The following is a 27582-nucleotide window of genomic DNA, read 5'->3' as shown; positions in this document are numbered from 1 at the left end:
GATTGAAGGACGTCCATTTAGAACAGAGATGAGGAGAAATTGCTTTAGTCAGAGGGTGGTGAATCTGTGGAATTTGTTGCTACAATCAGCTGTGGAGGCCAAGTCATTGGGTGCATTTAAGGCAGAGATAGATATGTTCTTGATTAGCCAGGGCATCAAAGGGTATGGGAAGAAGGTAGGGGAGAGGGGATGACTGGAAGAATTGGATCAATTCATGATTGAACGGCAGAGCAGACTCAATGGGCTGAATGGCCTACTTCTGCTCCTTTATCTTATGGTCTTATGGTGTCAGTTGTGGAGCCACACTTTAGGTAAAGCATGGTGACTTTGGATAGGGTGGAAAAAGGATTCACAGAAAAGATTCCAAAGTAGAGGGACTTCAGTCATGCAAATAGACAAGGGAAGCTTAAGTTGTTCTCCTTGGACTAGAGGAGATTGTGAGGGGATTTGATTCAGTGATTTGAAATCAGGGAGATTATCAACATAGTGAGAGCTTGTCCCCACTAGAGGAAATGTTATGGACGAGAAAATATGGTATGAGATAATTAGCATTAAGTATCAAAAGTGTCATGTGGAGAGATTTTTACCCCGGACACTGGAATGGACTGCCGGAGATATTGGTGAAGTCAGGTCTAAATATAAAGTGCAGAAGGAAGTGAAGTATCAATTTAGTTGAGTGAATGGAGTCTGGCGTTTCTGCCAATGGAATGTACTATTTCAAAGAATTGGTGCTTGGCTGCACAAAACTGAAAACATGCCTCCTGCTAGGGAAATCCAGAGGGCATGGAAAATAAGCATAGACTTAGTTAAGGAAAAATATTATTTTGTGTGGCTGAAAATCTTTGGAATTCTATTTGCCAGAGAGTTGTAGATACTGAATTACTGAGTATTTCAGGGCTGAGGCTGATATTTTTAGACTACAGGGAAATCGAGAGTCAAAGAGGTTGGTTGGGATAGGAACTTAGGTAAATGCTCAGATCAGCCACAGTCTTACTGAATGAAGAACGTGTGTGGGTAGCTGTGTGTTCTTCTGCACCTGTGTCTATTTTCTTGCATATCTTTACAAATGGTTGTGTCTTTCTCAGTTGCATGCAATACTTTATCTTCTTTCCATCTCAAGTGAGTGGAATGGTTATGTTTGGTCTGGACAGTTTTTCTTTAAACTAGTGATATAAAGTGATAAATAATTAATAGGGCAAAATCACCAAGATGTGGAATCAGAAAGGTGTCACCTTGGTTCGTTTGATGCAGTTAATCTGCAGTTGAAAAAAAAGACACAGTATGTCATGTCCCAGGTCAATATTGCACAGGGAGTTTAAAAGGAAAGTTAAATTGTGAAGTAATGAACAAAATGCTAGAAGTACTCAGGAGGACAGGCTGCATCCGTGGGAAGAGAAAAAGTTAACATTTCAGGTCAGAAACCCTTCAACACGAGGGTGTCCTAACAGAGGCATTCTCTCCCCACACTATCCCTGCAGCTTAACAAGCTTATTTTTATCTCCTTCCCAGTTCTGACAAAGCATCTCCAACCTGAAATGTTTGTTACTCTTTCCACAGATCTCACCTGATCTGCTGAATATTTCCAACATTTTCATTTTTATTTCATTTTTCTAGCATCTGCAGTTTTTTTTTCATATTTTCTTTAAAATATATGACTCAATTTGAACATTTGACCGCAAGTTTGTGTCTCCAATCCTGGATTAAACCTGAATGCCGTACATCAATACCAACTGAGGAAATATCATTCTTCTTGGCAAGTTTCCTGGCATTTATCTGGAAATCCAGTTCACCACTTCCCTTCCTAAGACATTTCCAGTCTTAAATCCGTCTGGATTCTCACCTCTTATTCATAATTTAACATATGAGTTTGTTTACCTTCTAATATCCATTGGTGTTGTGTAAGTATAATAAAAAGTAGAAAGAAAACCTCTGGAATGGTCTAATGATTTATTTTATATTATGTTGCAGGTCACGAATTCGAAGGGAGCTGTTCATTGAGGAAGTACAGGCAGGGTCTCAAGGTCAGACAGGATCCGGTGGCTCTCCGTCTGTCAGAGGAAGTAGGACAGGTCACAGTTCAGAAGGGGAGAGCTGTGATGGAGGAGACTTGGATGTGGTGGCTGAAGAAAAGGAAAATGTCATGGGAGTGGAAAATTATAGCACTGGGCATGTGAGCCCTCAGGGAGGGCAGGTAGAGTCACTTTGTGATGAGGATGCAGAGTCTTTTGTACAGGTTGACCTTAAAGATGACAAAAAGGAATTGTCCCAGTCAGAAAAAGATGCTATGGTATCTCCAAATGCTGAGAGTGAAGATGAGAGGACCCTGAAGCATCCGGGTCGAAACAAGAGATCTCAACAGGAAGCACATTTGTCAGGAGCATCCTTGGAAGAGTTCCAGAAAAGTCAGTCTTTAGTGCAGTCAGTTGTAGAAGAGGAAAACTCTACCTCATCGGCCTCCACATCAGCAACTGTAGGGGAGATTTCCCGAGATTTGAAAGAAGATACCTCTTTGGTGCAGCAGGCGAGCAGTGAGCAGAGCACCATCTGTGGAGGCTCCTCATCCTCTTCCGCTGTAGGCTTTCAGAAACGGCTGTTCAATTTTTCTGACACAGCATCACCTGCCCAAAAAACGAGCTTGAGAGAGAACAGCTTAAGGCGTAAGAAAGCAGCAAACTTGAACAATATTATCCATCGTTTGGAGAAGGCTGCAAGTCGGGAAGAACCCATTGAATGGGAATTTTGAGATTAAATTATTAATTATGCACAACTCCCGAGAGTTACATATTGAGAAACCTCGGACATTCTGTACTCATTTTATCCTGTTACGCACTTAATGCCCTGCAGGCCACGGGGCAAAAATGCCATAGGCCAAGGTGCATATAGAAAGGAGAGCATTAAGTTCTGTTCATCATAGCATTTTCAAAGCCAGAGTTGAAACATGCAGTTAAGCTTTTGTACCCTGAAGTGTTTTTGTGTCATGACTGATTTTCAAACTGTTTGGGATTAACTGTTACAGCTTTGCCTTCCCCCTCTGCCAAGTGGGCTTCAAGCAGCGGCAACCATCGGCTAATGAGGGGATCTCCTAGCCATTAAATGGCAGCAGAGCGATATTACACTATCAACTTCTTAAACAGAAAAAAAAAAATTGGAGAGTTTTCAAATGACTAGAATTTTATAGCTGTTCAGTTGCCACTGAGAGATTGCACAGTCATCTGACTCTAAACACACTAGTTTGGTTTCTTAGATATTTTGAGATTTCTTGCTGTTTTAAACTTTGAAAGAGAAAAACACATTTAGCCCACTTATTTTTTAAAAAAAGGTTATGTAAAAAAAAGATTTGTCAAAAAGATGTGGTAGGTGAGTTAGTGTTTCCTTGTATGTGAATTTGGAATAATGATATGTAGTGCACATTGTTTCATAGCTTTAACTAACTCTGGTTTCTCTGCGGGCCAGGGTTTGTTTAATACACTCCATTTTAGGCCAAATCAGGACAAGATCTGTACCTAGATATTTTATAACCTGCTTTTTAACCTCTAAACCACAAAGCACGCTGATCAGACCTCATATTATTGTCTTCTTGTGTGCGAGAGTGTGTGTGAGGACAAGTTTGTATGTGTGTAAATTTTTAGGTCTGGCTGATTTCATACATACTGATGCACAGTTAGAGTGCATACTGCCACCCTTTCCTCAATAAGCTATGTCATCAATAGAGTTTGTATGAATTAGCTTGTCACAAGTTACATTTTTCTTGCCATATCTTTTATTAAAACTAACAGTAGAGTATTTCAGTATACCAGAATATTTTTGTGCTTATTTATAGGTGTGGTATTTTTTTTCTATCCATTGTTAGGAAGTGATGAAAAGGAGCAAGTCTTGTTCTAAAGGGTCAGACTGCCGGCAGTATTTGGGATATTTTACAAGTTTCACTGGATAAATATTGGCTCCTTGACATCTTACAAGTTTCAGATTATTGATTAGAATTTGTTCCACAGTGTAAATTGCATCATGATTTTTGTGTTGGTCTTTTAGGTCAGAATCCATTGAAGTATCTGTGTAGCACAATCATAACCTGTCATTTTAATTATAATATATGAACTCTGTTTTCTATAATAATTATGGTTGAGGAGTTATATACCTGATATTGCACCACAGCGTGTTGTGTGTAGTTTTTGTAGCAGATTATGACTGTTTATAGGGAAAGCTACATTATCTGCATGATATGTTAAATAATCATATATTTCTTACATAAAAATCATACATTGCATATTGATTGAGCACTTAGCTGTTAAGTGTACTTATGGTTCTGATTCAACTCCAGCTAGTCATAGAGAAAGGCTCTAGGAGGCTGCAAGACAGTAAATTAGAATGAAATCCTCCAGCATTCATGCCCACCAGAGAGCATTCCTCAACATTAAGCTGTAAAAGATGAATTGTGAAAATTATCTGAAACCAGAACTCCCTGAGATACATACTGTTGCTACAGGCATGAGTGCAAAATCACCCAGTACAAATCTTCCACCCAGTGTTGGAGTATAATATATAATTACTGGTAAACCTCCAAGGGCTGTTCCCATGTTTCTTTTTCTTGATCTCCTCAGCTTTCCAAAGGTGAAAGAAACAAGGTATTTCCTGTGGTCTGCTGTGAGGTATGCTCTCCTTCCAAGTGGGTAACCATTTAACATTGTGCCATCTAGCAATGGGTGGCATGTGAATCCTTGGAAGTTATGATTTATGAAGAGGCCATTTGACTCCACTAGTTGACATTTGATATTATCCTCCATGTGAATATGATTTAAGTAATTAGCTGAGCTTAAATTTACATTTACATAATAGTGACATGTCATGGTGGAATTTGGTTTAATTCTACCGGATAATTGGGATTACTGACTGATTGCTGGATTACTAGTCATGTAGCTTCACCACTATTCTTAGCAAAGCCCTATAAAACTGACAACTATGGGCAATAGTCATATTCCCTTTTAATAAGATGTGAGTATTCTGTGCTATTTGTGCTTTCATCAGATAGTGGTGTAAGGAGAAAATTAGTAATGAAACAGAAGGTTTCCGAAGGATTGATGTTAGCTTTGGCAGTTTTCTCAACACTATTCTCTCAAACACAAGCATTAAATAGTAGTCCCTCCTACTCTTTACCATTCTACATAACCTGAGCTTTGCCCAATACCAGAAATTTGTGATCACCCCATAGTTTCAGTCAACTGGATTACTATCAGACTTCATGCCTGAGACTGAACTGTTGGAAAGCAAGAGTTTGTGGGAACAGCATGGCAAGCTGAATGTTTCTCATTTTGGTAACTTTGATAAATGAAAACATTTTATAAAATACCATAACTATTTTTGAGACTATAATCTGTCCATCTGTTGTCTAAACCTTACCTCAAGCATGTGTACCTGTTCTCGAAACAGTTCGCTTTGCAATGTGATCTTTATACTAGAGAACTCAGGAAATTAAACCTCAATTGGAACACATGAGAATTGATGTTGATATAACTTGAAGCTTCAAAGTTAATTTTGTTTCTCAGAACAAAATAACCTAATCCCAAGAATGTTTGCAGTGGTGGAAATTTCTTTAAGAGTCCATCCACACTGGAGGTTTGGGATTAGCTATAAAATTGTTCCATAGTCATTGTGACAATGCTAATTCTTGGAATGATCTTGAAAGATGGCATTTTTTTCAGAGATTGGTTGGGTAATGCGTCTGTAAATTATGTTGACAGTGTTTGCTATCAGCCTATAAAGAGCAGTTAAAAAAGCTTTGTCAAATGCAGTATATTTACCAGGTGGACACTGATTATTTTTCATTCTAAACTTCCGTTTTGTCATGTATGTTAGTGTTATCTGTAGGCTTTGTTCCTTTGTTGACACTGTTTTAACTATTTCATAATGATGCAGAGTGTAGCACACTTTAGAAATCTTCTAATGTTCACAAATAAAAATAAAGTCCCTAAGAACATTGATCATAATATCCTGTACATAAATCTGAGTTAATAACTACAAAGTACAGATTACTGCCTGAGGAAATGGGCAATCCCTAAAAACAGATCAATTCTTTGATGTGCAAAACTTAGCATATAAATAACTTAATAATCAGAGTTAATTCTGGTGATTTTAAAGTAACTTATCCTCAGTCAAATAGCCTTAGGTTTATCCTTTTTTTGTAAATAATTTTTGAGCTGGAATTCTGAGAATGATAGGAACATTTATTTTAGTTCTGTATTGGCAACACAAGTAATTTATTCCTTTGAAATTTAGGTCAGACTGGCTGGAAAACCAAGTACTTTTCATTTGATCACTGTAATAGTTCATTGATTGTATTCATCTTCCCTGAAATTTCAACCAGTCACCGTTCACTAAATTGATGCTTCAGTTGAAGTTGTTGACTGTACATTTTATATCATTTTATTAAGATAACTGTAAACTTAATTTCATTTCAAGACAACCACCTTTTTAATCATACTTTATAGCCCAGTTACAGTAAAGGCAATTATAGCCTGTGATCTTACAGTGTGTATTTTGCAGGTTCTTTGTTTCATGTAAATAATTATGGGCCTTATAATTTTACAAGCTTGTAATATATTTTGGAGTTGTTGATTTTGCATACAAATGTTTCAGTTCTTCTGAGTGATAAAGGGCTAGATGAATTGGCAACATTGTATCATTTAGCATTAAGACAGAAGGAAGTAGAGATTGAGATACTGTCCCCGATAAAGAAATACATTCATTCCTAAATCTCTGCAATTATTATGTGCGTCATTCTTTTGCACGTACCCTTACAAGATAATGGTTAGAACCAGTGATAGTACTACCATCTTCAATTGCTACCTTTTATATCTTGATTCTGTAGTTGAGCAATATTTCTTGTCTACAGAAACTCTGGAAGTCGATCTAAGTTTTACAATCTATAACAAGTACTCTTTGTATGCACCATTTCTATTTCCATTTAAAACATTGAAGGCTGTCACTAAATTTTTGAAGGTTTGTGTTGCAAAACCCTATGTGGTAGATACTAGTTTGAGATTGTCTGCATACATTCCATTTCTGACCCATAAGAACAATAAGAGGCTATCTTAAACTTTCCATGGGTAGGGTTGCACCTAAATCTTCTGAGGTTACCTTCTCCGTTACATAGCCACCTTAAAATTTGGTGATTAAAACATGTTCCTGTGAACCTCTGCTCAATTTATGCATCACAGATGCTAACATTAGATGCTAACATTTGGAGCCAGTATAAATAACTGGAAATAACAGAGTTGAACTCTTGTGTGCCTTGAGTAGGATATTATGGAAAGAATAAAAGTCTGACTCTGTCATAATCTTAGATACTGTGATTGCAGATACTGAATTGGCTCCCATAAACATATGCACAAGTGGAAAAAAGATAAAAGTAGAATACATTCCCTAAAGCACTTGCAGTATATTTTACAAAAAATATATTTTTAAAATCTATTGTGATAAGTCCTTATAAATGGAGGGTCATCAGCATATTTTCTCTCAAAAGCACTATTATAAAAAGCAATATTATCATTCCAGCATTTTTAGCAGTAATTTTGTACAAATGTCTCCTTTGAACTTTTATCGGATGACACTTTAAAAGATGTTTGAAATCATTTTGCTGTTCAACAGTATAAATGCACTCAATTTTCCACATCTAATTACAATTGATAAGCACTGCAGCTCAGAAATCTGTGATGAAATTCCATTTGTAAATAAATCTTTGATCATAATTTCTGGGAATTCGCCATCTTTTACTACCAAATCTTTTCTATGAAAAATTCTCAAACATTTCAGAATTTTTGTGTAGGGTAGTACATCTAAAATATCTGCAATCTGCTCCATTTATATTAAATCCTTCTAAAGTAAAGAATACAACAGTTTCTTTTGTTAAATTTCAAAATTTCTAACAACATTCAGAGTCTTTCTCCATTTACTTCCTGAAGTTTGGGATAAATTTTTTATTTAAATATATCATCTACTAGCCGACTTCTACTGATCTGATCTATTTCGAACCTTTGAAAAGATTTGTTGAACTTTTGTCAGTAAATTTCACAATTATTATTTCTAATTCCTCCATTATGTAAATCATGTGTTTTAACTAATGCTAGAAGACATCATCAAGCAAAGCATTTTCTGTTGGTCATAAAGAGAACTCAAGTTTTGCATTCAGTGTAATGTGTTCATAAAGTAGCATCACTAATATATGTAATTAACATGCAATTCTAATTCACTAGCATCAATTAAGCACTTCCCTTGTATTTGTTTCATCGTTAAATGCATAAAACACAGATGCAGTGAAAAGTTCACTGGTTAAATCACATTTTTTCCCTAGATTTCCCAGCTGGATAGTGGCAAAACAAAATTACTTTAAATAAGGAAATGGAACAGATATTTTTGTGTTTTGTATGATCTTGTTTCAACTATGAACGTAGTATCAATGCTGAAGTTGATCTGAAGAATATTATTTTAAGATAATCACCCATTATTTTGGTGTTTTCTCTTTTGTTATTGGATGGTAAATCTTTGGGGTACAGTGGTTAGTGTTGATTCATTATCCTCTACAGGACAGGCAGGACTTTGCCTGTATTCTCATCTTCATAGGCAAGTCATGTTAGGTCCTGTTGGGCTGATTGAGAGAGCCAGTCTGCATTCTCCCTCTGATACTACTTAACTGTTGAGTTTTACTCTTTTAGCCCCATTTTACCTTTTACTTATTCATACCCACATTCTGTTCTCTATTCTATTATTGCCCTATTCTAATCTGTAATAACCTAACTACCACCTTTAGCTATGCATTGTAAAAGTAAAACAATCATTTCCTCCTTTCCCTGAGCACTACTATTCTATTTATTTTGAAGAATTGTTTCATTCCCTCTGTTTCCTGTTGTATTCACTCCTCTTCGCATGAATGTATCAATAAAATTCACAGAATGTAAAGCATATTTTGGTTCATTTGTGTGCCGTAGGTACACTTTAACAGCGATTCCGGTCAGTAAATGTATGCCATATGGACTTAGGTTGGTTCCTTGATTTTGTTTTAAGCATGAATAACGGGTGTGAAAGCTAAGCTGAATTAAAGGGTTTTTTTTAATACTGCTGGAAATGTATAAGAAGTCAGTCATCATCTGAGAGAAGAAGCATTCCTGGTCCTTTTGAATTCCTCTGCTTTGGTCCATTATGCACTTCAGCTGCAGATTTTAGAAACCTTGTCTGCTCTAGTCTCTTTACTCCACGGGGTTCTGCATCATTCTGTTGGCTCATAAGTTTTGTTTATGCACGTCATTATTTTCCTCATCAGGAGCTGATTTCTCTCTCAAAATCCATCTCTCCCCTGATTATTTTCTGCTTTTGCAACATCTGCCCTTTAGTCATAGCTCCAACTTTAATGATCAACATCCTTGTTTTCCTTCTGTAGGATCTGCTGCTGAGAGTTTTAATGCAGTGTTTTAAGCTGGTGTTTTGTTGTTTGCTAATTTACGAAGGATTATTTCTGGTATTTAACAAAGTGTTTGGAATGCTTTTCTGATTTTGCTCAGCATTATATTTGAATATAACTTCTGCAGTTGTTTAGGTTCACATTTCTGTGGCCCGGAGTAGTTCAGTTACAGGTTAAACTATCCATGTTAGACAAGACTAAGTCAGATGGAAACTTAAGTGACTACACATGCTGGATTACGGGGCAATCCCTGTTTATTTGTCAATTCTCCAAATCTTTGTTTGTATCCATGTTATCTGTTGGCTGCCAGCTTCTGTCTCACCCCTCCCACTCACCTCTTTATACCAGCTGTATCCCCACCACACTCAGTTCTGATGAGGCGTCTCAACTGAAAATATCAACAAGTCCTCTGCCTCCACAGATGCTGCTTGACCTTCTGAGTTCTTCAGAAGTTTTGCTCAAATCATATAAACCTGTTACCTTCTTTAAAAGTCACTGGTCCATAAGGGTTTTTGTAACTAAGAGTTTTGTTAGTACCACATGTGGATTATAATAAATGTTATGTACATAGTACTATACTTACTATACATACAATTAGTACTGTTGTACTGTACTGTACATATTCTGACCCTAAATGTAGAGTTCTATTCCTGTGGGCATTAAGTTTTTTGATTTATCTAATTTTCATTTTCTACTGACCTTTGTGCTCAGCATCAACACAGTTTACCTTGCTGAAGCAGTCTTTGTAGTTTATGAGTGAATGAAATTAATGACAGCACTTTGATCATATATGAGACCAGTGGTGTTGGTTGCCAACAAAGTTACAAATAATAGCCAAGCCATTTAAGCAGGAAAAGTGAACTGAACTCCATTAAGTGTTGTCAGCCATTTCTGTTAAGGCTGTTCGTTTTTTCAATTTTGCCTGTAAGAATCCCAGACTGATCAGAAAACATCTAGAAATTTAGGACATGCTTTTTTTATGTGTGTGTTTTTAACTAAGTTTCATCTCCTTCCTGTCCCAAAGACAAAGCTTTTGTATGGTCAGGAAACAAGCTGGCTGCATTAAACTTACAATTTAAGGAGGGTATGCTTAATAATGGTTAAAATGCAGTGTATGTCCTGCTGGTGCCCGTATTGCTTACATTAAGACGAATTCCTTGTACAACTCTGAGTTTCCACTTTTTTAAAAGATTCATGTTCAAATTTCACCCAAAATTTACTGAGCTTACTGAATCATACAAACAATTTACTGAATTTAAAACTGAGGTCATAGCAGGGGATTTAAAGCAAAACTGTAGATATTGCTCATTGGAACATAGAATATTGAAGAGTACAGCACAGGAACAGACCATTCGACCCACAGTGTTGTACCAAAGAAGTTAAAAACCAAATCAAAAACATCCAAACACTGATCCCTCCTACTCACATTCCATATTCCACCCCCCATCCTCCTTATATCCATGTGCCTATCCAAATGTCTCTTAAAAATCTGTAATGTATTTGCCTCTACCACTATACCAGGCATCCATGACTCTCTGAGTAAAAAACTTGCCCCTCATATCCTCCTTAAACCTACCCCCTCTCACCTTCAATGCATGCCCTCTGGAATTAGACATTTCAACCCTGGGAAACAGATACTCTCTGTCCACTTTATCTATGCCTGTCATAATCTAGTAAACCTCTATCATATCTCCCCTCAGCCTGTGATGCTGCAGAGAAAACAGCCCAAGTTTATTCAGTCTCTCATGATAGCATATGACCTCTAAACCAGGCAGTGTCCTGGTGAACTACTTCTGCATTATCTCCAAAGCCTCAACGTCCTTCATATGATGGAGCAGCCAGAACTGTACACAATACTCCTGATGTGGCCTAACCAAAGTTTAATAAGGTTGCTAATGTAACCTCCTGACTTTTGAACTCAATGCCTTATGAATAAAAGCAAGCATTCCTTAACCACCCTATCTATTGACCTGTGTAGCCACTTTCCTGGAGCTATGACTTGAACCCCAAGATCTCTCTGCTCAGCAACACGAAGGGTCTTGCATTTTTCCTACCAAGGAGCGCACCTTACATTTATCTGGGTTAAACTCCATCTGCCATTTCTCAGCCCACATCTACAACTGATCTATATCGCGCTGTATTCTTTGCCAGTCTTCTACACTATCCTCAACTCCATCAATCTTGGTATCATTCACAAATTTACTAACCCACCCATCTACGTTTTCATGAAGGTCACTTGTTATAGATTACAAACAACAGAGGTCCCATCACAGACCCCTGCGGAACTCCACTAATTAGAGACCTCCATCTGGAATAACTCCCTTCAACCACTATCCTCTTTCTTCCATGTGCAAGCCAGTTCTGAACCCAAACAGCAATTCGCCGTGGATCCCGTGATCTCGATATTTTGGATTAGCCTCCCATGAGGGACTTTGTCAAATAACTTACTGAAATCCATGTAGACAACATCCACCGCCCTGCCCTCAACAATCTCTCTCGTCACCTTGTTAAAAACCTCAATCAAGTTGGTAAGGCATGACTTGCCCCACGCAAAGCCATGCTGGCTCTCTTAGGCCGTGGGTTTCCAAATGCTCATATATCTCATCACTAAAAAATTTCTCCAGCAGTTTCCCTACACCTGACGTGAAACTCACAGCTCTGTAGTTCCCGGGATCTTCCCTTGTTCCCTTCTTAAGTAGAAGTACAAGATTAGCCACTCACCAGTCCTACAGTACCTCACTTGTGGCTGGAGAAGACACAAAAATACTGGTGGAGGCCCAGCAAGCTCATCTCTTGCCTTCTACAATAACCTGAGGTAAATCCCATCGGGTCCTGGGGATCTATTCACCCTAATAGTCCTTAAGAAGCCCAACACTTCCTCCTCCTTGACCTCTAAACGCCCTAACTCAGCACTGATCTCCTGGTCCTCCATTTCCTTTTCATTGGTAAGTACTGAAGCAAAGTACTCATTAAGTACCTTACTCATATTCCCTGCTTCCGAGCAAATATTACCCCCTTTATCCTTGAGTGGTCCCATCCTCTTCCTAATTATCCTCTTACTCTTGATGTATGTATAGAATGCCTTAGGATTCACCTTAATCCTACTTGCAAAGGACTTTTCATTGCCCTTCCTGGCTTTCCTAATTCTTTAGTTCTTTAATTCCCTTCTTTAGTTCTCTTCTGGCTTCTGTTTACTTATGTGCTTCATTTGATCCTGACTTCTAAAGCTTTACAGACTCTAACATTTTTTTCTTGACTAAATTCATCAACTCTCTGGACGTCCAAGGTTCTCTTATCTTTCCATCCCTGTCCTTCCTTCTAACAGGAACATATCTTTCCTGTACTTTGTGTAATTGATCTTTAAACACCCTCCACGTGACTGATGTGGACTTGCCAGAGAAAAGGTATGCCCAATTCATGCTTCTTAGTTCCTGCCTAATGCCCTTGTGATTTGCCCTACTGCAAGATAAAATTTTCCTGCAAGGACCATACTTATTCTTATCCTGAAAGTTAAGGAGAGTGGTCACTGTTCCCTCACTGCTCACCCACTGAAACATCAGTCATCTGGCCAGGCTCATTACCCAACACCAGGTCAAGTACGACTCCTCATCTTGTTGGACCATCCACATACTGAATCAAAAAGCCTTCCTGGATACACTTAACAAATTCAGCCCCATTAAAACCTCTTGCAATAAGAAGGTCCCAGTTTATATTGGAAGTTGAAAGTCCCCATGACAAAAACCCTATTGTTCTGACACATTTCCTTAATCTGATTACATATCTGTTGCTCAAATGTCCAGGTGGCTTTTAGGGAGTCCGTAGTACAATCCCATCAGTGTGATTGCACCCTCTGTATTCCTGAGTTCCACCCAAATGGACTCAGTGTCTGACCCCTCCATTATGTCTTGAGTGCGGCTGTGATGTTGTCTCTGATTAGTAGTGCAACTCCATCCCCTCTTTTACCTCCTCCTCAATCATTTCTAAAACTTCGAAAACCTGGTACATTAATCGCCCATTCTTGCTCCTCTCTCAACCAAGTTTCAGTAATGGCAACAGCATCATAATTCCATGTACTGATCCATGCTCCATCTTCATCACTCTTACCCATAAGCAAGAGGAGAAAGACAAAAGCAAGTCATCAGTAAGATGAAAGACGTAATGTATAATGCTCATGTAAAAATGGATTTTCACGGATTAGCATCACACAATCCAGAAGTCACACTTAAGAGTACATTTGACTTGGTAACTTAAACAGTGAATCTCATGAATTTCTGTCTCACCAGCTGCTGAGAGATGCAATTAAGAAAATCATGTTTAGGAAGATATGCTAACTAGTGGCAGTTCATCTGACAACTACCAAAATTCCTTTTTGCTGAGAAATCATCAGTGATTGTGACTCAGAGATGCAGGGTCTAGAATGTAGAAATCAGAACATACTATGTTGATATTCATTAAAGTTGGGATACTATACAAGTATTAGTGAGTTGTTCTTGCAACATGGAAGTTGTGGCTTAGCTTAGTCTCAGATTTGGAGAAGAAATAAGAAGTGATAACAGTGTGAAAGTGTCTAGGATTTAATTTGCAGGTGGAGATTATGTTTGTTTATTTGTGTTAAGACATTCATCATGTCTCTCCTCACTCTGAGCACTGCTTAAATGCTCTGAAAAATATCCCTTGTATCTTACTTTCAGATAGAGCAATTGCAGAGTCTGGATAGATTGAAAGCATTAATCTATTGTCCTCATGAAAGGTGAAAATTGTCACCATCAAAGGAGACCAGCCTGAAATATGTTAATATTGCATCTAGAAGGAAGGTTGTAATGGACATCCAGAACCCTGAATATTGATATGTAAGGGTGTTATTCTGAAAGAAAATGATAGCCTTCTCCCTCATATTTTCCTTTCTTACAATGTGCCTAGTGATGACACTGCAGTTATGATAGCAATGGAAAGTTATGCCTTTTGCTTAGTGTCAGAGGTGGACTGTCCAGTCTTGTGGCTGGTTGTATTTGCTACAGTGCAGTGAGAGATTATCTCCTCAGTTGCAGTGAAATAGAACATGATCCCATTGTTAAATAGTCCAGCCAATGAGCCATGAAAACAAACAAAGCAACGTCACCTATTTATACAACTCAGAATAATAAGATTTAACTAGTCGTTTCTTTCCTCAGATGCTGACTAACTTGCTGAGTGCTTTTGGCTTCTTTGGATTTCCAACATGTGCAGCTTTCAGTTTTGGAGTTACAGCAATAGATTATCTTTGACTATGGCAAATAAGTTTCACTTCTGCCTTTTGAGCTTGAGCAGTTATACAACATTAATTTCTATAGCACATGTCTGAATCATGGTTCTCTAAGTTGAGGTGAGACAGTAGTTTTAATCTTTGCTCCAGCCTCCTAGAGCCCCCTTTAAATCAAGTTGTTCAATAGTAAGTAGAAAGAGAAAACCGCTCATTAAACCTTTTTCCATTTTGTTGGGGAGAGTGGTGGAAATCCATGGAATTATACATTACCATCTGTGCAATAATTATTAACCACCTGTGGACCGTTTCTGTACTGCCCCATGTACTACAGCAGCACACTTGTGTGACATACCTACCTTGACAATTTTAATAAGCTTATTGTCTTTACCCGCTCCCCAAATGTTTTGTGATGTCTTACAGTTTAAAAGTATTCCATTTATTAATGCCATCACATACTGAATATTTTAGATGATTTTTAGAATTTGCTATTCACAGTCACAGAAAAAGTTCACGATGATAAACCCAGATGACCAAAACAAAGTGTCATTCTTGTGCACATGACTTTATGCTAACCATTTTTCACTGTGATCCACGTTTCATAGTTGTTTTTCTTGGTATTAGGAATTGGTCAAAACTTTTCTATATGGCTGGCAGAAATGGAATCTGCTCCCTCTGTGGCAGAATCAGGTTTCTCTCTGTCTCTGGTGATTAGTCATACTGCATACTTTGTTCTCAGCACTGTAAACAGTCCTTATATAATATGGAGAAGCAATATCACTGTATGAAACTCACATGATGTATTATTCACTAGCACCCTAGGTGTGATAATTGAAGTAAATATCTTTTATACAAACACAGTATTGGCCTTCATTGTCTTTATTTGTGTGTAATCATTCAAAACCAATAATTTAATTTGTTACACAAAGAGAGAAAATGATCCGATGTTTTAGCTTTATAATATGTCTGTTTAAAAATGTTCTTTATATTAAAGTGCATTCTTCTGTTCCTTTCTGAGGGAATATCTGTCTGAAAAATGTTACCTTTGTGTGGTGATGTCCAGGTGCTAATAGCCCGGTACCAGTGTATAAACTCAGACCCATCTTATTGTGCAGTTTGAAAAGCCACTGTATTCCTACTTACATCAGGCAGATGCTCAGTTATTCTCTTCCACAGAAGGCCTGTGTGATTTGTATTAGCCTGTTGGACATCCTCTCCTCAACAGCCAACCTGATGGGCTTTCCTTCTCTTCCTGTCTTAATTCAGGTAGGCCACTTCAATCTGCTTACACCTTGAATGTGAATGACTGAGGGCTAGTGATATCCAGCCTCTGTTGCATGATTCAATTGGAATCTTTTCAGAGGAACATAGGACGTTCATTTGTGTTGTCCTCAACCTCTGAAAACCTTGTTCCTACCTTTCATCCCACATCTATTTTTTCTCAGTTTAAGAGAAAACAAGGCTGAATCTTGCTGTGAGTTGAATGGATGAATCCCATTTTGAAGGTCAAAGCAAGATTTGCTAAAGGGTGTAGTCGAAATGCTGAATCTTATGGTACATAATACAAAGTTATATCCTTTTGTGGGCTGAACATCTTCAGCACATTGACACATAATCAATGTGTATCATTTGACTATTTCTCTGCTCTTACCTGAACTACTAGATTTCTGAGTTTGAAAATGTTCTTTTTCACCATACTCTCCCAAAAGGTCAATGGCTGATGTAAGGTCTTTTATAGCATCATCCCTTAATGGAAATCCTAGGAGCTGAAGACATCTGGAAGACTTGGTTTTAGTAGACTTCTGAGAGACTCTCTACTTTCAGTATGTCCTTAGTTGTTAGTGAGATTGATGCCAGGGTAGCTCTCTGAGTGACTTGGAGGATACACAATTTAGTTCCTGAGAGACACAAATGGGCCAAATAAGTTATTATGGCAATCATGCTTGCTGGTTATATCTGGGTTTTTAAATGCAGATTTAGTTCATGTTAACATATTAACTATCCCTAGCTTCCAGTGGATTATTTATGTCTGTTGCATGTCTCACATAAATGCAGTTATATGTTGCAGTTTTTAGATGTGCCTGAGCACGCTCTTAGCATGCCTTTCTCCACACCCTAGTGAACCCTGGCTTGACTCTGTAATGGCGCAATGAGAAAGCAGCCAGCCTGTGCAGTTAGAAATCACGGTGTCTCATGGATTCCCAGGTTTGACATCTGCTCAGAATTTAAATGATTTAGCATTTTGGTACTGATGGTGCCAGGATGGGACTTGTCTCCACAAGGTCAGTGAGAACAAGAAATCTGACGTTAGAATTAGGAGTAGGAGTAGGCTGGCTGCTGTTTGAACCTGTTGTGCCATTCAACAAGATCATAGCTGATCATACACCTCTTGCTCCATTTCTTGCACTTTCCTCATATTTCCTTGCTCTCTTAATATACAGAAATCTTTGGAATTACATTCTAAATAAATTCAATGACTTGAGTCCCCAAGCCCTGTTGAGTAGAGAATTCCAAAGTGTGTCAACATTGCTGCTCGTTTTCATCCTATATGGCTTATATTCTGAAACTGTACTCATTGCCCTACACTTCTGGGCCAGGGTAAACATTTCTGCTATCTTCTTAAGTACAAACACTGTAGATCCATTCTGTCCTCATATTTGGCCAGCCATTGGTACAGCAGCTCTTGAGCTGATGGACATTGAAGGTGCAGCCTACTTTAGGTTCAGTCCCCTCTGTCTCTGGAGTTTGCATGTTCTCCCTGTAACCAAGTTGGTGCTCCAGTTTCCTCCCACATCCCAAATACGTGCATGTTGATAGGTTAATTGACCATTGTAAATCAACCCTGTGACAGGGAAATTGGGAAGCTGATGAGAATAAGAGTAAGAGAGAGAGAATATGTTACAGAGGAACAATGGAGTGAAAGGGTTGATGGAATTGATGAGAACTGGATAAACTTGATGGGACAGATGAATTTCCTGAATGGGTTCAATGACATATATGAAAGCTTGACTTTATTCTGCCCCTTAGTCAAGACTAAAACAACCACCAGAAATAACTTCTACTTACTTATTATTGCTTTTTAAATATTATCATTTCATTAATATTCTGACAATATTACGCTGACGCTGCAAACTTTTCATGTTCAGGGAAGGTGATATGATAGCTAAGGTGTGCAACAAATGCTGACAACTCCCAGATCCTGAAAATGAATGTTGTTTCACCCTTGCACTTTCAGTGACCTTCCTGTGCTCAAAACTGTTGTCTACACATGGTATCATTGTTGGACAGCATGGAGATCAGCAACGTCATAGACTCCCTGAGTAGCCAACATCATGGACCTTCTAACAGGGGTATATTGATCTCATTCAGAGGAGTGTAACTGTTAAATACCTCACTGTATTAGGAATTGAGCTTCCCTTTAACTCCATAAAGGTTGGTGAATGTTGCAGTGCTCAGTTTTGACATGTGCTTGCCCAAGATGAGATTAATATTTGATTTGTTCAATATCTTGATTTGCCTCAGAGCAGAGATAGCACACCTTTTGAAGAGTATAATTGTCAAAATGTAACAGCTGACTAAAATTGGGGTAATACTGTGATGATGGTGAGAGGAACAAAGGATTGTATGCTAGAATCAGAATCAGGTTCAAAATTGCTGGCTATATGTGGTGAAATGTCCTTGGCAGCAGTACATTGCAATACATAATAATAAAAAAGCTATAAATTACATTAAGTATATATTTTAAAAAGTTAAATAATTAGTGCAAAAAGAGAGGAAAAAATAATGAGATAACGTCCATTCGGAAATCTGATGGCGGCCAGGAAGAAGCTGTTCCTGAAACATTGCGTGAATGTCTTCAGGCTCCTATACTACCTCCTTGATTGTAGCAATGAGGGCGTGCCCGGGGTGATGGGGGTACTTAGTGATCAATGCCACGGTGCTGACGAGGCTAGTGTCTATGATGGAGCTGGCTGGGCTTACAATTTAGCAGCTTTTTTGATCCTGTGCAATGGCCCCTCCATACCAGACAGGGATGCAACCAGTTAGAATACATAATGAACACCCAACATAACTGATAAATCACCCAATTTTCTGCTCTATTTGCTAATGAATGCAGCTTTGTGATGCTAATTTTTTTTTGTGCTGGAAATCGGTGATTTGTGCCACAGAAAGAAATTGTAGCCTTTAAATGGCACAAGTAGCAGTGCTATAATGAGATAGGTTGCACTTATTAGTGGTGAGAACACACTAGTAATTTAGAAGACACGAGGACAAGGGAACAGTGATAAACTGGATTTTGGTGCCAAGAACTGTTGACTTTAATTAATACTTGAGATCTGAAACTATGCTGGAACCATACATCACTGAGGGACTTGTGTACACTGCATTCGCAAAAAACTTATTTGCAGAGAAGCCAGAGACTGAATGGAGAGCTGATCAGCTGAGAATTACTGTCATAATCTGATCTGTGTCATGGTAGGAATTTACATTTAAATCCTGACTCACATCTTATTTTCTTTATACTTTTTTAAAATTTAACCAATAATTTCATAGACGTTCCATGTAAGTTTTAAAGTCACTGCTGTTCTGCACAGGTTGTAGCTGTTTACATATGTACCAAATGGAGCAGTTGTTGGTTTTTCCTGTTCTGTTGGGGAAGTGGGCCAAGGAATAGCAGATGGAGTTTAACTCAGACAGGTGAGAGCAGTAAGCTTAACCAGTGGCAGGACTTTCACAGTAAATTGCAGGGCCTGGAAAGTGTTGTGGAACTGAAAGACATAGTACATAATACATAGACAGGTAGGAAATAGAGACACTGGCAGAAGGGTGGTGAAGAAAGCATTTGGCACACTGGCCTTCAGTTCGGGTACTGAATGCAGAAGTTGGGACATTATGTTACAGCTGTGCAAGCTATTGGCGAGACCACATTTGGAGTATTGTGTGCAGTTCTGATCGCCCATCTATAGGAAGGATGTCATTAAGCTGGGAAGATTCACAAAGATGTGACTGAAGGACGAGTTGTGGGAGGCACAGTGTCATTGTGATTAGTTGGGGTTCAATTGCTACCGCCGTTTGTACGTTCTCCCTCTGACCATGTAGGTTTCTTCCGGGTGCTCTGGGTTCCTCCCACGTTCCAATGATGTATGGGTTAGTAGGTTAATTGGTCGCATAGTGTAATTGGGCAGGCCAGAAGGCAGAAGTACCTCTAAATAAAATAAATATTATAAAGAGAGACTTTTTTTTTATTCTTGGAGCATAGTTGGCTGAGAGGTAACTTTATAAAGGCATATAAAATCATTAGGGGTAGAGTTAAGGTGAATGGTCACAGTTTATTTTTTGCCCCAGGCTAGGGGAGTCTGAAACTAGAGAGAATAGGTTTAAATCAGAGGGGAAAGATTTAAAAGGACTTAAGCAGCAAGATTTTCATATACAGGCTGAGGGGTATCTGAAACAAGCTACCAGAGGAAGCTACAGAGGTGGATACAATTTGATGTTTAAAAGATGTTTGAACAGGTACATGGATAGGAAAGGCTTAGAGCAGGGGTTCCCAATCTTTTTTATGTCATGGAGCAATACCATTAAACAGGGCCCAGGTTGGGACCCCCTGCTTTAGAAGAATATGGGCTCAGATAGATAACTTGATTGACATGGCAAGTTGAACTGGAAGGCCTTTTTTCTGTGCTGTATAATTCTGTGACTTCCATGCTATCACATGTAGCATAAAACATATAGAATCAGGCCCTTTGGCCCATCTAGTCTGTTCCAAACTATTAAATTGCTGAGTCCAATTGACCTGCACCCAGGCATAGCCCTCCTTACCCTTTCCTTCCATGTACCTATCTAAACTTCTCTGAAAGTTTGAAACCAAGCTTGCTTGCACCACTTGTGCTGGCAGCTCATAACAAACTCTCAAGGCCCTCTGGGTGAAGAAGTTTCCCCTCATATTCCCATAAATATTTCACCTTTCACCCTTAACCCACGACCTCTACTTGTAATCCCACCCTAGTTGTTTGCTTCTAAGATTAACTATTGACTCATAATTTACTATGTAAAGGACCCTGCCATCTTAACTGTCAGCTATTCTTCACCACTTTTTGAACCAATTCAAGGTAGTGCTAAACTATTCCCATGATCACAAGGTCTTAACAAGTCCTTACAAGTTTATGCTTATAACTTTGGGCTAGAAGTTGCTGAATACATAATACATATTTATTTGTGTAGGGGCTATCCTCGAGTAAACTTTATGTTTTGTTCTGTGACTTGTTTATTCTAGTGTGTGCATTAATGAATTGTAATCTTACTGTTTTGATCTTTTCCTCTGTTCCCTTCTGCAGTAAATCAAGAGCAAGAAATGGTGTTGATTAATGCTTCTGCCGGTACATCTCCAGTCTGCTGACATGATTCACATCTGCCTTCCATCAATTTTTGTCTGCAGTTACACTTCTATATTTCTTCTTCAGCTAGTTTGTCGTGTTGAAAGCACTATCCATTATTATAAAATGGTTTTTGGTTGTGAAATTAAACTGGATCCTATTTGAAAATGTAATATCCTTGCCTTGCAGAATTCTAAATTCATCTCCAGAAATTAAGCATTAAAGCAAAAACAATAACAGGGAAGTATGGTTTAAAAAGAATTAATATATCCGAGGTTTGCCATGTACTGGATTTAGTAAGGAAAAGTATTGCAGAAGGAACCACTGTGAGTGTTTTGTTACCCAGTCTGTACATTATGTTAAAGGGGCTTGAATTAGTCAATGTTTTCTGAATAAAATCTTCATTGCTGGTATGGGTTCAAAGCATCATCAAATTGTATCTCTTTTTATTGATTAGGATAAGAATGATGTTTAGTTTATATTAGGGAATCTGTTAAATATTAATTTAATGTTTCACATTCTTTTCCAAGTTAAAGTTCATGATGGTTATAGTTTTGGGCACATTTTCTACTTTCAAAGCTTACAATAGTTTAATCATATTTTCCACATCCTTTCTTTGAGTCAAAGGAAAAAAAATGAGATTTGCATAATCTTTTTGGTTTAATCTACCCAATAATACAGTGGATTCAATGAAGTAGCTATAAATTACGAAGATTCATTGTATGTGAGTGTATACCTCAGCAATACTTGGCAAATTGGTTCATTATGGTCACGTACTGAGGTACACTGAAAAAGCTTGTTTTGCATGTCATGCATACAAATTATTTTATCACATCAGTACATTGAGGTAGTAGAAGGGAAAACAATGACCAAATGCAGAATACTATTACAGATACAGAGGCAGTGCAGTGCGGTGCAGGCAGAGAATAAGGTACAACACCATGACAAGGTAGACAGTGAAGTGGATAGTATTCTACTAGGGGACCATTCAGTTGTCTTATGTCAGAAGGATAGAAGCTGGTCCTGAATTTGGTGGTATGTGCTTTCAGGCTTTTGTAACTCTCTCTGATGGGAAGGGCGATATGAAGGAATGTCCAGGTTGTGTGAGGAATTTGATAATATTGGCTGCATTACTGAGGCAGTGAGAAGTGTAGCCAGAGTTCATGGAGGTTGGCTTCTGTGATGTGCTATGTCCATGACTCTTTGCAGTTTCTTGTAGTCTTGGGCAGTGCAGATTCCATACCAAGTTTTAATGTTTCTGAATAGGATGCTTTCTATGGTATCACAATTAAACTTGGTGAGGGTCAAAGGGGATAGAAAATTTCTTGAGCATCCTGAGGAAGACAGGCACTGGTGAGTTTTCTTGACTATATGGTTGAACCACGACAGTCTATTGGTAATATTTACTCCTAGGAACTTGAAGCGCCAACATGCTCAATCTCAGTACCATTGATGTAGACAAGAGTGTATGCAGCGCCCACTTCCTGAAGTCAAATCTTTGTTTTGCTGACATTGAGGGAAGGATTATCATATCACTAAGCTCTCTATCTCCTTCCAGTACTCCAACTAATCGTTATTTAAGATTTCACCCACTGCAGTAAAAAATTGTAGATGGAGATAGGGCAGACTCTGGACACTCAGTGCAGAGTGCTTGGTGACTAGAGTTGAGAATGCAACTTCATGGGGCACCAGTGTTGAGGGTAATTGTCTCGATAGGTTTGTCCCATTGAAGCAGGGAGAGGATGGTCGGGTGAAGAAGCCATTGTTGACGAGATGTGAGACATCTAGTCAAGAGGAAGAAAGAAGCTTACTTAAGGTTTAGGAAACAAGGATCAGGCAGCTCTCAAGGGAGTTATGAGGTAGCCAGGAAGGGAATTATGAATGGACTTAGGAAAGCTGGAAGGGGACGTGAGAAGGGCTTGGAGGGTAGGATTAAGGAAAATACGTTGGTGTTTGGAGATGAAAAAAATAAGTATAAAGCCATTTAATCAATACATTTAACATTAAAACTTATGTTTTGAAATGCTAAGTATGGTGGCTTACAAAACCAAGTTTTTCACTGTATTTTGGTATCTGTGACAATAAATCAATCCAAGTTAGCCTAACATTGCCTGGGAAATTATGCTTTAGATTACTCGTCTCCATAAATCAAGCAGAGGTGCCATGTTTGGTAGATCTAACCAGTGCAGATAGAGGTAAAGAAATAGTGAGCCTGGAGGAATAAATCCTGGAATTAACTGGGCTGTACTTTAGATATTGCAACACTTTACAAAACAGCCCTTGAAAAAAAAACGTTAGTGAAGAAGTTGAGTCTAGACTGGTGTGCCAGAATAGACTTGAAAGAAGAGTTTGGACCCTTGAAAGTTGTGCTCACACTGTTGAATTGGCAAATAAATTACAAAATCAGTCTCCTGTCAGATTAAGTAATTGCTTGCACTGTAACCAACATAAACTTTGTTCTTAATCTTTCATTGTTGCCTTTTCTCCTTGCTCAGATAAAAAAGGATACAATTTCTGTTAATAGTAGAGGCAGTATGCTTAAAATTTCTGTGATGAAGAGTGTACTAGAAGTGTGTATGGTCAGTCTAAACATCAAAGTCTGAGAGGTGAAAGACATTTTTTTTTATTCCACCTTCTGCCCTGATCATGTGTTGTACTCAAAAAAGTTCTACTTCCAAGATGTTTAAGTTACATGTTTCTTCAACTTGTTTCAGTGACCATTCAACTTAATAGTACTGTTACTGTCCAACCTGGAAGAAAATTCTTTTTTGTTAAATCCTGATTTTTGACATTTTAAGTGTGACCTCAAGCCTCCCATCTCCCAACAATTCATAATTCGTTTAGCAGCTCACTTACCACTTTTTCTATCCTTTCTCTAGCCTTCTCATTTTTCTTTATTTGTTCAGATCCAATAACACTGCATGTCTGAAGGACATAAGCTTTTACAATGGTTTATAATCAGTGCCGGTTTTCTTAAAGGTTTATTTAAGTATAGGAGATGAATGATAGTGATATTTGTCTCCAGGTAGTTGTATAGGTGTCTGGATGAGAATCAAAAACACTGGAAATCTGAAATAAAAGAAGAATCAATGCTGGAACTATTCAGTATGCTGGGCAGCATATATGGAAAGATGGAGTTAACATTTTGTTGAAGACCCTTCACTGGAATTAAATTTGCATTTCTGCGTCAAGACCTCTCTCTACAGATGCTGCCAATCTGCTGAATGTTTCTAAAATTTTCTGCTTCTGTCTCTGGACGCTAGTCCAGAAATCTAAATGTTTCTGCAATCTACTTCTCTCCCATCACTTATTTACAATTTACAATTAACTGCAATTAAACATGTTCACTCCTGATTGTTCATGGAACATTAAAGTCTTTCTGAAGGGTTAAAAATAGAATGTTCTCAATTTGGGGAAGGCCATATTTACTGAAGTGACTTGAAAAAGTGGTTTGGAAACTGCTATTTGAAGGTAAACAATGAGAGGAAGGGAGGGATTCAGAGAGCTCCTGGTGTTCAGAGCGAGTACATTCATGTAGAATAATGATGGTAATTCTGGAAAGGCGCTTCAGATAAGGCAAAATGGGAGCTAATACCAGCAATCAATACTGTAGAAATCCAGAAGTATGTAGAAAGTACAGGGGGTGAAAGTAAAGCAGAAGCTAAAGAATACGATAAAGGATTGTAAAATGAAACTTAAGGATATTTCATTAATAGAGCAATAATGAGATAACTGAATTGCATCAGGCCTAATGTTTAAAATTCAGCAGACAAACACTATAAGATGCAAAATGTCCATTGCAGATTACATAAGTGAAATGTTACAGGACGGTGTTGTTTGCCACTTGCATTATGGACAATTTCAATGTAGGTTCAGTTAAGTTCCTTTTCCTCATGCGCTGAGGTATCTCTGTAGAAACATAGAAAACCTACAGCACAATACAGGCCCTTCGGCCCACAAAGTTGTGCTGAACATGTCCCTACCTTAGAAATTACTAGACTTACCCATAGCCCTCTATTTTTCTAAGCTCCATGTACCTATCCAAAAGTCTCTTAAAAGACCCTATCATATCGGCCTCCACCACCGTCGCCGGCAGCTCATTCCAAGCACTCACCACTCTCTGAGTAAAAAACTTACCCCTGACTTCTCCTCTGTACCTACTCCCCAGTGCCTTAAACCTGTGTCCTCTTGTGGCAACCATTTCAGCCCTGGGAAAAAGCCTCTGACTATCCACACGATCGATGTCTCTCATCGGCTTATACACCTCTATTAGGTCACCTCTCATCCTCCTGTACTTGTGCGCTGCTCCAAAACATCTTTTTGAAGCTCTCTTTATTTGAAGTAAAGAGGTGGTACACAGCTTTTCATGCATTGATGTACATGTCTGCAGAAGGGACAACTAATGTCTGGAGTTACTACAATCCATGAGTTGAGCAGGATCCTGGCCTTATGTACTACCCAACTGGCAACGACTCAAGACAAGTGTGGATTTACTATCGTCGTAACAATCTGCTTTTACTGCTATCCTTAACAAATCCAGTGAGCTTATAGTTAGGTTGCATTCATCTGCTTAAAAAGCTCCCCACTAACCATGACAGCTGTTTGAGTATTGAACTCCACCAGTCCTGTGAAAGTCCAATACTAGTCCACAATCCTGGCATTGTCAGTCCTTCAGGAAAACCACCAGAAATTGTGCAGTCAGCATTCTCGGAGACCACGAGGTCTTCATGTACTGATGTCTACACTGCATACCATTTGTTGCCTTTGTTGGATAAACATGTAAAGCAGTAGGTGAGCAGACAATTGGATATAATGTGGCCCGGGGGCTGACGGATAATTTCTGTGCTTGTTCACCTGCTGCTGCTGCGGCTGCTTAGGAGCATCAGTGCTAAAACCTGCCCAGTGGGACAGTGCTCCATTAATCTGCTGATGTGATTACGTGGTGCTGTTACCTTGCAAAAGCTGCCCTGGTTTTTAGCTTTGGAGCCTAGCCTGAATTTACTGTGCCTTCAAGAACTGAGTGACTGGATGGAGCATTTCAGGAAGGCACACAGGGAGCCAGTGTGATCTGCAGCCCATCCTGTGTAAGGATGGTGGCAGTTCCTTTGGATATTAGTGGTTTCATGGAGCAACCAATCCTGCTGTGATATTTCTCATAAATTCTCCAGTTGTGGTGGGATTGGTTGCATTGGACCAGTAATCCAGCTTTTTGGACACTTGACTGCAATTGCACCAAGCCTCAGAACGCAGGAGAGTAAGGGGAGATACAGAGGTATACAGAAGTATGAGGGCTATACAGTAGATAGGGTAAATACATGCAGGTGTTTTTTTTTCCCTGAGGTCATGTGAAATTTGAACTAGTGATCATAGGTTAAGGGTGAAAGTTGAAATATCTAAGGGCAACCTGAGGGGGAACTTCTTTACTCAGAGGGTGATGCAAACGTGGAACAAGCTTGCAAGTGGAAGTGGTGGATGCAGATTTAATTGCAACATTTAAAAGAAGCTTGGATAGGTACATGGATAAGAGAGATACGGAGAGCTCTGGTCTGGTTGTGGGTAGGTGGGACTAGTTGGCACAGACTGGATGAGGTGAAGGGCCTGTTTCTGTGCTGTAGAACTCTATAACTCGGTGTAAGTGGACCAGCATCTTGCCCTTGTCCACATCTTTTGTCACCTTATCTTCTCCGTAATGATTGGCCTCAATTTTTCACGTTTGCTTTTTTCCACCTGAGGAATAATTGAGCTCAAGATTACATCCAGACTTATCAGCCCTTAGCTTTCGACATCCCCACTTTTCTCCTTGTTCATTAGTGCACTATATTTCTCATTCTCCAGTCCTTCTTATATAGTGCCTGCTGAGTATTCCCAACATTTTTTTGTCTTTTGCTATCCCTTGTCCATCTCTGTCTATGGGGTATAAATAACCCCAACTGCCCATCTTCTTTATTTACTTGGACCTGATATATACTTTCTTTGTTTAGCTGTACAAAATTTTAGTCTGCTTTTGAACCTGCATCATACTACCTGTTACACAACGGCTGAGAAACTTCCCTCTTCCAGGTGTGCCTGTACACCTGTCCCAATCTCTGATTTTTCCTTGTGTTTATTTCCCTGACAGTTGTGACTCTTGCTTTGTTATTTAAGTGTTTTATTTTCCTCCACTTTTGTCTCCCCTTCCACTGATGTTTTTACTTTGTGGTTTCCTTTCTTTTTTCTCTCAGATGCTGACTGACCTGCAGTTTTATTTTTGAGGATGTTTTTATGTGTTTCATTTTCCGACATGACCTTTGCTAACAATTTGTGTTGCTGCTGGTTTACTGCAGCTCGCTGTGCTGACTTGCAGATGCAGTACACTGAGGCAGTGAAGACCACAGCAGGACAAAAGGAGCTCATCATAAAGCTGGAGCAAGATCTCAGCACCATCCAGGCAATATCCTCCCTTCAACGCCCTGATGCAGAGGTACAATCTCTGTTCCATTTGAGCAGAATCTTCACATATTGCTATTCAACAAAGACGGCCT

General features: G+C 38.8%; 1 protein-coding gene across 8 annotated transcripts in view; it reads left to right on the top strand.

The window, feature by feature from the left end:
* Window positions 1-27582, top strand: part of LOC140187605 (protein CASP-like) — a 622913-nt gene that overhangs the window by 558038 nt on the left and 37293 nt on the right. For 7 of the 8 annotated variants that reach the window (XM_072243099.1, XM_072243103.1, XM_072243097.1 and 4 more), the window contains one exon: window positions 1969-15547. In XM_072243099.1, the coding sequence (XP_072099200.1) occupies window positions 1969-2743 (775 nt within the window). In that variant the 3' untranslated portion in view covers window positions 2744-15547. Of the gene's footprint in view, window positions 1-1968; window positions 15548-27384; window positions 27522-27582 lie in introns of those variants that run through there. The other variant, XM_072243102.1, reaches the window with a different exon arrangement.

This window comes from Mobula birostris, chromosome 25 (genome assembly GCF_030028105.1).
Source record: "Mobula birostris isolate sMobBir1 chromosome 25, sMobBir1.hap1, whole genome shotgun sequence".
NCBI lineage: Eukaryota > Metazoa > Chordata > Chondrichthyes > Myliobatiformes > Myliobatidae > Mobula > Mobula birostris.
Note: the sequence above shows the minus strand (reverse complement) of the source record. Positions and strands in the feature narration are given on the sequence as shown.